At 35.6% G+C, this 13,844-nt stretch overlaps 1 protein-coding gene across 2 annotated transcripts in view; it reads left to right on the top strand.

Moving 5' to 3' along the window:
- The window catches only part of BRD7 (bromodomain containing 7), a 50,213-nt gene that overhangs the window by 13,298 nt on the left and 23,071 nt on the right, over positions 1-13,844 (top strand). For both annotated transcript variants that reach the window (XM_004704681.4, XM_045293796.1), the window contains exons 4-6: positions 451-508; positions 8,442-8,586; positions 12,294-12,404. In XM_004704681.4, the coding sequence (XP_004704738.1) occupies positions 451-508; positions 8,442-8,586; positions 12,294-12,404 (314 nt within the window). The remainder of the gene's footprint in view (positions 1-450; positions 509-8,441; positions 8,587-12,293; positions 12,405-13,844) is intronic.

Raw genomic sequence — 13,844 nt, 5'->3', positions numbered from 1 at the left:
AAGAAAACAGCTAATGCCAGCTTGATTAATGTCAACCCTACAGGGCAAATTGGGTTTCTCAGGCTATAACTTTATTTATGGGAGGTAGACTGCCTTATATTTCTTCTGTGGACTGGCTGGTGGATTTGATTAGCAACCCTTGTGATTAGCAGCCCAATGCATAACTAACTCACTATGTTACCAGGCTCCTTTAAAGTATAGAAATTTTTATGTTTATTTTTTTCTGTTTTTCTTAGCTATCTTTATCACTGCATAAGAAATATCAATTTAAAAACAAAAGCAAATTAGCTTCTATTTTAAATTTATATCCTTAAACATCAACATAAATGGAATTTCTGTACAAGATGTTAAAAATGTGTATGAGAAAAATCATGTGGGAAGTAAATAAGCTAAGTACTCTTTAGAATCTTCCTTTCAAAAATACCCATTTTTTCTTCTTCTTTGCTTTAGAAGTAGAACAGACACCCCTTCAAGAAGCTTTGAATCAACTGATGAGACAGTTGCAAAGGTAAATGTTTTTCCAATATTTTCATAATATGGAAATAGCAGAAAGTATAGGGTTCGCCACACCACTTCTCTCTCTCTCTTTCTCCTTTCTTTTTTTTTTTGACTACTTAAAGCCATAGTTTTGGCCTTGATTTGAATATACTAGATTTATAATTGGATGGTAAATATTTTGTCAGGTAGGAAAAGTACTCCAAGAGGTTGACTTAGATGTTCTCATTTGGAGTGTTTTAACTGGCAAATTGAAGACTGCTATATAATACTTTTAATGGCAACGCTTAAATATTTCATCTGAAGTAATTGCTATTATTATATCTTTAAATAGAAACAACACACTGATAATTGCAGTTTTGCTAATATGATTTAAAAAGTTAATGAAACGATGAAAGTGAAAGATCATAGAATATTTTCACAAATTTTTTGAACCCCCTTCAATTATTAAGCCTAGCTGTAAAATATACCATGAATTAGATTTGAGCCTTCTTTTAAATGTAGAAATTTATTCTAAAAATGTCAATGTCTAGGTTAAACTAACTCAATATTAAAATACTGTTATACCCCCTTTACTCAGAATTTCAAAGACATTTATAGTGTATTTTAAAATGACAGAGTTCTAAGGCATGTGTTCTAATCGTGACTTTGTTCTCAACTGTGTTATACTTTTATGTTAGCCTCAGAGTGCATTGTAAGTAATTTTTAAAATATACCCAGCCTTTTTCTTCGTTATCTAATAAGTACAGCTATGCCACACTTACCAAAAATGACGACTTTGGACATCAACTAAGTCCATATGGAAGAAGTGCAGCAGGCTGTGTGATCCAAAGATTGTAAATAATAAAATCCAAGTCTGAAGGAGGAAATGGTATCGGTTTAAATTGTGAACACCCATTTTGCAGAAGGCTATGGATGATGGTGGAAGTTCAATCCATATCCAGGGCCCCCATATGGATTAAGCCTCTGATAAATCCCTCAGCGCCTAATAGAGGGACATGAATAGCCTTACTGTCAGACAGAAAGCATTGTTGAATCATTAATGGCAGATGTAGTGTGGTTAAAATGTGTAATAGCTGAGCCATTTTTCTCTCTCTTGACCCATTCTAAAGTACTTTTAGCTTTTTAATAATTTCTACTTTCCTTTTGATCAAGATTTACTGTTTTGTCTAGTTGTCATTGTTTTTTCCTTGTCTTTTTTTGTATGATTTTCTGTATATAAAATTCTACATAGATTAATCTATAGATAGAGTCAATGGATTGCTAATTGCCTGCAAGCATGGCAAGAGGAGTGGAAGAAAATGAGGGAACTAACAACAATAACTATGAGAAGAAAATATTCTGAAATTGATTATAGTGATTGTACAGATTTTAATATGATTGAATGGCTAAAGTTTATGATATGTGACATATATGCCAACAAAGTGTTTAAAAGACGTATGGTTTTAACAAGCAGAATTTATTCTCAGTTTAGGAGATAGACTACAAATTCAGACTGCCAGCACCAGGAGAAGACTTGCTCTCTTTGCTGGCTCTAGAGGAAAGTTCTTGTTTCATAGAGATCTGCAGTGTCTTGGCACTGGTCTTCCCTAGGTCCAGGAGTTTCTCAACATTGGGACCAAAAAAATAACATTTTCTGTTCCCAGCTCTTCTTTCTTGATGCTAGTCGGGTTTGTCCTCGTTGTTTGTTTATCTCCTTTTTTCTCTTTTAAGGTAAAAAGTGATACAGGCCGCACACCAACATAGTTCCCATTACATAGACTCTATGACCTGAGTAAGGGTATTTTATTCCACCTTAATCTCATTATAGATGATTGACCACATCAAATGACAACAATGATTACATCATTACAAAAACTATGAAACCTTCGAGAAATATGGTCCACCCAAATTGACACACATTTTTAGAAGACACAGTGTAATCCAGTGGTTCTTCCTAATACCACAAACGTTAATACAGTTCCTCATGTGGTGACCTCCAACCAAAAAATTATTTTCACTGCTACTTCGTAACAGTCATGTTCCTACTGTTAAGAATCATAATGTAAATATCTGATATGCAGGATATATTTTCATTGTTACAAATTGAACAAAATTAAAGCACAGTGATCACAAAAACAAGTAATTATATATTGTGAACTATTTCTAATTACAAGAAAATGAAATTTTATCTTGAAGCATGGTGTATCATGGGTTAACAGTCTTCACACCAGGTACACATGTGGGTGTATCTGCATGTGGGCGACCCGTCTGGAGATGCATAGAGAAGTGGTGTCTTGGTTCCTAAGACCTTCGGAAATATGTGTTTTCCGATGGTCTTAGGCAACTCCTCTGAAAGGGTCCTTTCAATCCCTAAAGGGTCGTTCAACCCTTAAAGGTTGAGAACTGCTGGTGTGATCCATGATAGCCTCTAAATCTCTATATTTTCAGCCTAGGGAATCCAGAGGCAGCTCTACTCTGTCTTACAGGGTCACTATTAGTTGGAATCTAATTGATGGAAGTGAATTTTTAATGGTTGGTATACTTACTGTGTTTAGTGGTTTTTTGGAGCCTTTTAGGTATCTAAGAATTACAGCCCACTAGCATACAATATATTGTTAGTACTGTTGGAAGTCATTTGTGTAAAGATCACTTGGAAATCAGGATAATTCAAGCACCCATTAAACACCTTGTTTCTGTTGGATGCTCCGCTGATTAGTCTCTTAATAGTTTTGGAGTTATTAATTAGAATCAACAGCTCCAGGGCCTGAACCTAATATTTGGGGTAACAGCTACTATCACACCAAAAAAGAAAGAGCTTAATAATTGTTCGTTACAAAGCTGAATGGGTGCTGAATATAGAGCGATTTAGAGGCTATCATGGATTACACTGTGTCTTCTAAAATGTGTGTCAACTTGGGCAGACCATGATTCTCGATGGTTTCATGGGAGCAGAAAGCTTCATCTCCTTACAATTAGCAGCCAGTGATTAAACCTCTATGCCATTAGGGTTACATATTTAAAACATAGTGAGCATATAAGTAAAAATGTGCACAGGCCACATCTGACCTCCTCCGGCTACACCAGCCCAAGGCCTATTGCTGTGAGGTAACAATCAGACATATCTCTACCCTTTATCCTCCTTTAGCTTACAGTGCCACCAACTGTTCCTCCCACAGCACTCTACTTCTCTACAGGGTTCCAGAATCTGTTGCAGTGGCCACACAGTACTCACAGATAATCATGACTAAGGGAGTTCATTAGCGAAATTAGCAGATTACCCAAAGCCAAGTTCAGAAAACATTACTTATACAGTCATTGGTCCACAGCAACATCTCTCAGCCACCACTCTATTCTCTTTAGGCCTCAGTTATCCCAAAGAATCCACAAGAAAGCTTTTAGAATTAATAAGTGAATTCAGTAAAATTATAAGTTATAAAATTAACAAGAAAAAATGTGTTGTGTTTCTATACGAGCAGTGAACACAGTCTAAAAAGGAAAGTAAGCAAATAATAAATAGCTGCTCTAAATTGCAAATAGAAATATAACCAAGGAAGTGAAAGAATTGTGTACTGAAAACTGATATATCACTGGGGAAAAAGTTTTAAGATTGGACTGTACACCCCTATAGTGTTGCCATAGTCAGCATTGACTTGATGAAGGTGGAAGTGATGTCCCAGGGGGATAATTGATAATGTTCTGTATCATAAAATGACAGTGATGTCTCCAAGGTGAACCAGAGACATATAAACCATAGATGCATGATGGATTTGGTGCTTGCACATAATACTAGCCCCACTGTAAAAATAATTAGTTCTTATGACATAGCTCTGCTTGATGCTCAAACTCATAATGAGGTAACTGAAGATACGGGTGCTATAGGGAAGTGTGGTGAAGAAACTAAATGGTGACTGACTATCAAGATAATGCCTGGGGTCTTAGAGGCTTGTTTTCAAACAAGCAGCTGTCTAAGTGAAGTGTCAACTAAATCCACATGGAAGAAGCACACCAGACTGTTTGATCCAAGCATTGTAAATAATATCTAAATCTAAAGGAAGGAATGCATCAGAGCTTAAATTGTGAAGATGACCGTGAAAGCCCCAAAATCCGTTTGCATGGTCCACACATGGATTTAGCTTCTGCTGAATCCCCTCTGGTCATAGTTGAGGGATGTGAATAGCCCTGTTATCAGAGAGCAGTGTAAAATCTATCTGGGCAGATGTCATTAGGTCAAAATATAATATGTTATCATTTGCTCTCCCGTTAGACCCAATTTAAAGCTGTTGCAGTTTTATTTAAAGGTGAAAGGAAAATCGACTTGGATTAATTCCCTAATCATTCCCCTTTGACCGTGGACAGGGTTGTGAATAGCTTTGCTAACATACAGATTGTTGCAGATTCAGTTAGAATTTAGCACCCTATCATTTGATCTTCCCTATGATCCATTTAAATATGTTCTAGTTTTTTTTTTTCTTTTTTGTTATTTAATCTTTTTATTGGGACTCGTACAACTCTTATCACAATCCATCCATACATCCATTGTATCAAGCACATTTGTACATTTGTTGCCATCATTCTCAAAACATTTTCTGTCTACTTGAGCCCTTGGTGTCAGCTCCTCATTTCCCCCCCTCCCTTCCTGCACCCCCCTACCTTATGAACCTTTGATAATTTATAAATTATTATTATTTTGTCATATCTTACACTGTCTGACATCTTCCTTCACCCACTTTTCTGTTGTTCATCTAAAATTTGTTCTAGCTTTTAAGACTTTCTGCATTTTTATTGAAATTTCTCTTTTTGTTTTTTAGTTTTTGTTTGTTTTTTAAAGTGTTTCTCTATTTGAAATCTGGAATGGGTAGCATATATACTTGAGTATAAGCTGAGTTTTTCAACACATATTTTATGCAGCTTTTGTGGTAAAATTAGGTGCCTTTCCCGGCACAATCGCTGAAGACAAAATGGGTGCATAAGCAAATGTGGCAAAGAAAGCTGATGGTTCCCCAGCTATCATAGTCTCTGGGGTCTTAAAGGCTTGAAGGTAAACAAGCGGCCATCTAGCTGAGAAGCAACAAAGCCCATGTGGAAGAAGCACACCAGCCTGTGTGATCATGAGGTGTCGATGGGATCAGGTATCCGGCATCTAAGACCCAGAATAAAACCATACCCAAGGTGAATGGGCGGGGAGGGGATGAGCCAGGTAGGATGTAGTGGAGAACCAATGCTCATCTGTAGACAATTGGACATCCTCTCACAGAGGGGTCACAGGGAAGAGATGAGCCAGTCGGGGTGCAGATGAAACACACAGCTTTCCTCTAGCTCTTTGGTGCTTCCTTCCCCCCACTACCATGACCTCAGTTCTACCTTATAAATCAGATTAGACCAGAGCAAGCACACTGCTACAGATTAGAGCCCGCAACCCAGGGATTCCAGAATAGAAAAACCCTTCAGGGCCACAATGAGAGTAGAGATACCAGGAGGATTAGGGAAGGGGGAGAAAATTGATTACAAGGATCAATCTAGAACTCCCTCCCAGGGGTCAAATAATGGAAAAGGGGGTGAGGGGTGACAGGATGATATAAGATAAGGAAAAAATAATCTATAACTTATCAAGGGTTCATGAGGGAGGGGGAAGAAATGGGAAGCTGTTATCAGGGGCTCAAGTAGGAAGAGAATGCTTTGAAAGTAATGAGGGTGGCATATGTGCAAATGCACTTGAAACATTGGAGGAATGTATGGATTGTGATGAGATGTAAGAACCCCCAATAAAAGTATTTAAAAAATAGGTGCCTTGGCGGATATTCAGGTCAGCTTATACTCACGTATATACAGTAAATCTATAGAGCAAGTATATTAATGTTTCCTTAGGTGTATGGCAGGTGTGCTTGGGAAGGAAATGGGGAGCTAATAACAATGAATACAAGAATGAAGAAAATATTCTGAAAGTGATTGTGATGATGATTGTACAACTCTTTTTGATATGATTGAACTATTGTATGATATGTGAGTTTTATGCCAGTAAAACTGTTGTGGAGGGGTGGGGGAAGATTGAACTGTACAGGTGGATCTCACCAGATCGACCAAACAGGAACCAAATTGACTGCATCTATGGAGAGCTTCATTATTGCCAGTCAAGAGAAAGCCAGGCACCAGTTGTTCATGTGCAAGTTCAAGTTGTAAGAAAGTCAAGGCCAGTCCATAGGAATCAAAGTATAACCTTTAGTACATCTCACCTGATGTATTTACTCACTTTTATGACTAAACTTAGTTTGACCCAAGCCATAATCTTTTCTATCACCTCATGCCTATAAAAGTTAGGCTATATAAAAGGAACATCAAAGAAGAATTAATGCATTCAAATTATAGTATCAATAAAGACTAGTGAATATAGTTTGCACTACCAAATTTTTGATAAAATCAGTCTTATAAGAAATAAAATCAGATTAGTCCTTAGAAGCAAAGATGGTGAGACTTTGGCTTTCTCACTTAGATGTATCAGACCAATTACTCAAAAAAGACATGGTGTTTTATAAAGTAGAGGGTAACCCTCGATAAAGTGAATTGTCAGTGTAATACAATAGCCATGACAGTGGACTCAGATGTTCCAGTGATCCTGAAAGTTGCACAGCACTGAGTGCATTTATTGGTCATATATAGATTGCCATGAGTCAGAGCCAACTTGATGGCGATCAACAACAAATAACTAAATACACCTCGTGTTCATGAACACAAAAACAGTATTAAGTGTCAATGCTGTGTTTTAAGGTTTAATATGATTCCTATCAAAATGCCAGTAGATGTTTTTTACAGAAAGGGAAAAGCAGATACATAGTTTCATACAGAATTAAGAACCCTGCAAAGCCAAAATAATCTTCAAGAAGAACAAAGGAGGATACCTCCCATGCCCTGATTTCAAAACACAGTGCGCTACAGTTACCAGAACTATGAGGTACTAGTAGAAAGATAGACATGCAGACCAATGGAATAAGTTGACAGTCCAGAAATACATGTATCTGTACTAAATTAATTTTTGAGATAGGTACCAAGTTCATTCAATGAGTAAAGAATAACTTTTTTTTCCTTTTTTTTTGTGAGTGAGGCAGTGAGGGAGTGAGTGAGTGAGGCAGTGAGAGAGTAAGACAGTGAGTGAGTGAGGCAGTGAGAGAGTAAGACAGTGAGTGAGAGAGTCAAGAATAACCTTTTTAACAAATGGGGCTGGGACAACAGGATTTCTACATGCAAAAGAAAAATTGATCTCACACCATATATGAAAATGACTGAAAATGGATCAGTGACATACTTGAACCTCTCAGAAGAAAACAAAGCGGTAGTAAACCTTCAGGAGATTGTGTACTGACTTAATGACACAGGTGGGCTGCTCAATGTACACATTGGATTTTTTTAACTCCTTTTGTGATTTTAATGTGTTGAGAACCTTTAACAGAAAGCATTAAGCCTCAAACTTAAGGGTATTAGGAAGACTTTTCTTCAGACCAGCTTTTGAGCACACATGCGCATGCATATAAAAGAAATTGCACTGTTTGAGAAAATGCATATATTCATGGATGCAGTTATTCTGTAGCCCACCGGGAAAGCATGAAAATTGTAGGTGTATATTGTCATTTCCGCCTTTTCTCCCATGATTAGGAGCGATATACAATACTAATCTTCCAAAAGCTAAGTTCTTGTTAGTTTTAAGTCACTTCATTTTCCAATTTGTATGAGGCGCTATTTATTAATTTGGCTATATATTTAAAAAGAAAAGTTCTTTTAAGGGTATAACTAGTGTTAAATAATGTGAACTTGTTATTAAGTGGTCATTAATATCTTTCTTTCCAATTTTCAGTGAAAAATGTGTTGGCATACTCTAGATTCTTTCTACATCTAAAGAGTTGTACTTTTCATAGACTAGTATATTTGTTGTAGGCAAAATAAATCACGAAATTATTTTTTTCATATCTTTACAGAAAAGACCCAAGTGCTTTCTTTTCATTTCCTGTGACTGATTTTATTGCTCCTGGCTACTCTATGATCATTAAACACCCAATGGATTTTAGTACTATGAAGGAAAAGATCAAGAATAATGACTACCAGTCCATAGAAGAACTAAAGGTAATTGTAATTATATCTATTTTGATTGGAGAAATACACTGCTCTTATACAAATTTAAACTTTCATATCTTTAGCTACTTCGTTGTAAAACTCTTGGATCCTGCATATACAAAAACTTGGAAAAAATCTGGAAATTTGGTATTTAGAATGTTTGCAAATGTTTTAATGTCTAAAATATTTGTGTTTCTCTCTTAGAAAGCTATTTTATGAGCTCAGTGATAGAAAACCAGATAAACTAAACCATCTCCTATATTTTATTTTGTTTCTGGTGAATTTCTGAGTTTCACATGTATTCTAAAATATATTTTCTCAGCTTTTAAAATACAAAGATGGTGTCAGATTTTTGACTTATCACCAGTATAGATAAAATTAATATTTTACTGGAAGTATAATTAGAGTAGGAGCTCAGATGGCATATATGTTGGGCTGTGATCCTAAAGGTCTGCAGTTCAAAACCACCAGCCGATCCTCGGGAGAAAGACAGGGCTTTCTACTTACGTAACAAATAATAGTCTCTGAAACTCACAAAGGTTCTACCCTCTCCTATGGGGTCCTTATGAGTTGCTATCGACTTGATGTCAGTGAGTGAATAGTGGATAATTAGAGTAAAATTTATTTTTCTACTTCTTGATGCTCAATGTGTGTCTCACTTCTTGTGATAAATGAAGAAAATGCTGAAGTTGTCAAGGGTTTTGTCGTTATTGGGTCCAAAATCATTGCTCATGTAAGCATCAAAAGGTAATATTGCTTTAGGTAAATCTCCTGCACAAGACCTCTTTAGAGTTGAAAATCAAGGATGTTACTTTGAGGACTAAGTTGTGCCTGACCCAAGCCATGGCATTTTCAATCACCTCACATGCATCTGAAAGTGTGGAATTGAATAAGAAGACTGAAGAAGAATAGATGCACTTGAATTATGGCACTGGTGAAGAATATTGATAATATGGACTGCTGAAAGGACAGATCAATCTATCTTGGAAGAAGTATGGGCAGAGTGCTCCTTACAGGCAAGGATGGCAAGACATCTTCTTACATACTTTGGACATGTTAAGAGAACCAGTCCCTGGAGAAGGACAGCATGCTTAGTAAAGTGGAGGGACACTGAAAACGAGGAAGCCCCTCGAGGAGATGGATTGTCACAGTGGCTGCAAAAATGGACTCAGGCAAAGGAACAATTGTGAGGACGGTGTGGGAATAGGCAATGTTTAATTATTCCCTGAAGCCACCTATTTTGTAGCATGTTTTCCTTCAACTTTGAGGGAAAAAATAAACTTATTAGTAAAGAGATTTGAGTCCCAAGATAATATATATGCTTTATAGTTGGAGCTTTAATGGTGTAGTGGGTTATACACATTGGACTGCTAACCTCATGGTCAATAGTTCAAACCAGCCACTGGGCATAAAAATGAGGCTTTCTGTACCCATAAAGATTTGTAAACTCTGAAGTCCACAGGGGCAGTTTTCTGTGCCCTTTAGGGACACTTATGCATAATTAACTTGATGGCAGTTAGTTTAGTTAATGTTACAGTTAAAGTTTTGTCCATTATTAAAAGACTCTTGGTATATTTTGATACCAAAGGTACACTTTATTTTATTCTTGCAAAGGCAAGAAACAATCAGTATTTTAAACTTGCTCTGTATCAAATCACTACAAGCATAACTAGTTAAGATATTTTCTACTTTAACTTTATTTTTGCCTTGAATGCTTTAAGACATAAGGTCTGGGCCTTAAATAATTACAAAGGAAAATAAGACTTGAATAATATCTTATCTTTTTTTTTTCTTACCTACATGTAGATCCACTGAGATTTATGAACAACACTAGTGTTTAATTCTATCATCAGTTTTAACTGTATATATTTTTTTTGCTCTGAAAAACTAAATTATGTTCTCTTGTATTCTCTTGAGATAAAAATTTTTTCCCACCATTATTTCTGGTGAAAAATTTATCTAGAACTGTTTTGTTTTCCCAACATATTTCTGACCTATTTTTACTTAATGGAGAAATATTTCGTTGCTTTTTTTTTTTTGAATGGTTAAGCTTTCTCTTAAGTCAGCAAGAGAAGTATGTCCCCTAGATGTTTTTGAGCAAAGTGGATTAAGGGAAATGAATAAGTTTTCTACATGATTACATTTTTTTCTTCTGGGAAAAGTTTAACAGCCTAAAGTATGTTCTAGCTTAGTAGCTCATTAAGTTGTTAAAGTAAATATTTACATGAAATGTGTGCAGAGCAGTTAATCATTTTTTTAAATGACCAAGTACCATTACAAAAATGCCTAATAAAGCCCAAGACATTACAATTAAGATGTAAAGAATCTGTAAATTGCCTAAAGAGGTCAAATGTGTGAATATTCTAGCTCAGTATACTTTTGCTCAGTGTTTACGTAATGTGTGTGCATAATCATGTGTCTCCTTTCTCTTGCCTTTCTCTCCCCAAATATATATTTGATAATTCTTAATAAAATGGAAATATTTTGGGCTAAGTATAAAAGGGATTTTAACCTGGGGTTCCATGAACCTGCTAAAATTATATGAAATAAGTTATATTCAACTCTGTATCTCTTCGAGAGGAAAATCCAAAACTTTGATCATTTTTCTAAATCTAGTACCAAAGCATAACTAGAGAGCTCAATAGAAATATACGTACTTCCATATTCAATAAATTTAATACCAAATTCATTATGAATTTGAACAGTTTCCTTAGATAATTAGAAGTAGAATTCAGTCTACCTATTCTCATTCCATTTATGTGTTTCTAGTTGCCTTTACTAATTGAACAATGAATTTTGACTATTTGGGGAAGGGGGTGCATTTTGTTGAATTTCATCATTTAGCAAGACATTGGCTAATCCCTTTCATATTTATATAATGTGAAAATGACTCATCCATGGAAAAAAATGATGAGATCAAGTTGTCTAGCACATGTGCATACTTTGACATTTAAACCCAAAACAACAGTTGTGATCATTTGGCTACTCTACTTGCTTGAGGCTCCACTCCTCTTTGAGGCTGGATGGCTTATTGTTCACTCAATTTGAACGTGGCAGGAAACATGGCGATAATTTAGCATTCTTTCTACTTTTCAGTCAGGATCTGAAATAATTCCAAAATGGATTGTAAAATGTTTGTGATAATTTTAAAATATATTCTTAAATTAACTAGCCCTGGTGGCTTAGTGGTTACACATTTGGCTGCAGTCTGCAAGATCAGCAGTTCAAAACCACCAGCCACTCCAAGGGACTTTCTAGTCCCTTGGAGTTGCAGTTTTGGAAACCCACAGGGGCAGTTCTGCCCTATCCTATATGGTTGCTGTGGGTTGGCATTGACTCTCTGGTAGTGAGTATTCTTAACTACTCAGCTACAATTATTTTATTAAGTGTGAAATAGTATTTTCTTCTAATTCTTGTCCAACAAAGTTATGCTGAAGACACTCACTTGAAAATTTCATTCTTAAATCTTAAATTTATATAATCACTGTAAAGTATTTCAAATTTTAGGAGACAATGTAGCCTATTTAAATCTGTAGTATTTGTTTCATTGGTGAGTCCTAATTTTTAAAAAGTCATAAGTTGATATTAGTGTTGCTTAGTAAACAGTGGAAGAAGAGGTCTCTTAAAGCTTTAGACCCTCTGTATCTTTTAAAACTTAGGTGGAGAGTTAATTGTTTTGTTTTAATACCTCTTTCTCCTTTATATTCTGTCTACAGGAAAATTTCAAACTAATGTGTACTAATGCTATGATTTACAACAAGCCAGAGACCATTTACTATAAAGCTGCAAAGAAGTTATTACACTCGGGCATGAAAATTCTTAGCCAGGTAAAGGTAACTCTTAAATAATAATTCCTGTAAAATTTGTGTCCCTGTGGTTTTTGGTCATAAGGATATAGTCTAATACACTACTGGTCTTATTTCATTAATAGATCATAATATACTTAAAAATACTGTAGAAAATGTTTTAATAAAGGTAAGATTAAGGCAGGAAGATTTTCATTTGGCATTGATAAAATTAAATGTTGGCATTTACTTATAATTATTTCTGTAGGGGCTCTCGAATTAAAGTTCACCAAATAAACTTGTTTGCTGTGGCCGAGATAATTACGCTGTGAAAGAACCACCAGCTTGAATTCTATGGTGAAATTAGATTAACTAGACCTTTTAGGGGAAAAATTCTGTATTTCCCTTTGTGATGATAGAACCTAAGGTTTCGGATAGTCTTGTACGTCTTTGTGAAACATAAAAATCCAACAAAATACACAAATGGGTTTCAAAACACCCTTTTTATAAGTGCAGAATCTTCTTTAAAAGACCAGAATTGTTAGCACGAGAAGACATTTGAGACTAGATAGAACCCTAGCCACGTCATCATCAAGTGGCATGACTACTGCAGTTAATGGCCAAAAAATTGAGGGTCTTACCAGAGTGACAGCTGATGAAAAGCCTTGAAGGGTAAACTGAGGTGATAACTGGATCTGCTGATAAAAGATCGACTACTTATAAGTAACATTTTTTGAGTAGGCTGAACTATTTGACCAAAACACTACATGTTTTGGTAATACTACCTGTAGAGAAACTAGTCCTTGTGCCATAGCAAAAGACTTGAGTTCTAAATTTCACTGTCTTCCACTGATGGCTTGCTTATTAGGTACGGTAGGGCTCAGTGTTCTCATCTATAGGGAAGAAACCTTTAATCCTGTGGTCTTCAAGGGACTATCCAGCAGTAATATTCTGCTTGCAGATAGGAACTAGACAAAGGAATTATTGGGAAAACAGCAAGATTATTTGAAAAGACAGCACATTTTCAAAAGAAAAGATAAGAGTGTCAGACACAGGGAGGAGAAAGGAATATGAATTTAGACTTTGAGTTTAGACCCAGAAGAGTTAGGGATAGTAGATGAGTCCTAATTATTATTATTTTTTAATTTTAAGTTGCTGTTAGTGTTGCTTAGTAAACTGTAAGGTCTCTAAGTTTTAATGTTTTAAAACTTGGGTAAAGAATTACTGTTTTGTTTTAATACATCTTTATATTCGCTACATGAAATTTTCAAACTAATGTGTATGATATACAATATTATTAGTTTGGTGTAGTCATGATTAGTTAAATATGGTTTTCCAATTTAGTGATTGTATTAGTCTAGGTACTTTGGAGAAACAAATCCACAGCAACTCATGTATAAGAGAGTTTTATGTAAAGAAAAGGTGCATTGCGAAAACATCCCAACCCAATGCTGCCCAAGCCCACAAGTCCAACATTAACCC

The sequence above is a fragment of the Echinops telfairi genome, unplaced genomic scaffold, assembly GCF_000313985.2.
Source record: "Echinops telfairi isolate 266 unplaced genomic scaffold, ASM31398v2 ScPeMD7_2291;HRSCAF=2852, whole genome shotgun sequence".
Taxonomy (NCBI): domain Eukaryota; kingdom Metazoa; phylum Chordata; class Mammalia; order Afrosoricida; family Tenrecidae; genus Echinops; species Echinops telfairi.
Note: the sequence above shows the minus strand (reverse complement) of the source record. Positions and strands in the feature narration are given on the sequence as shown.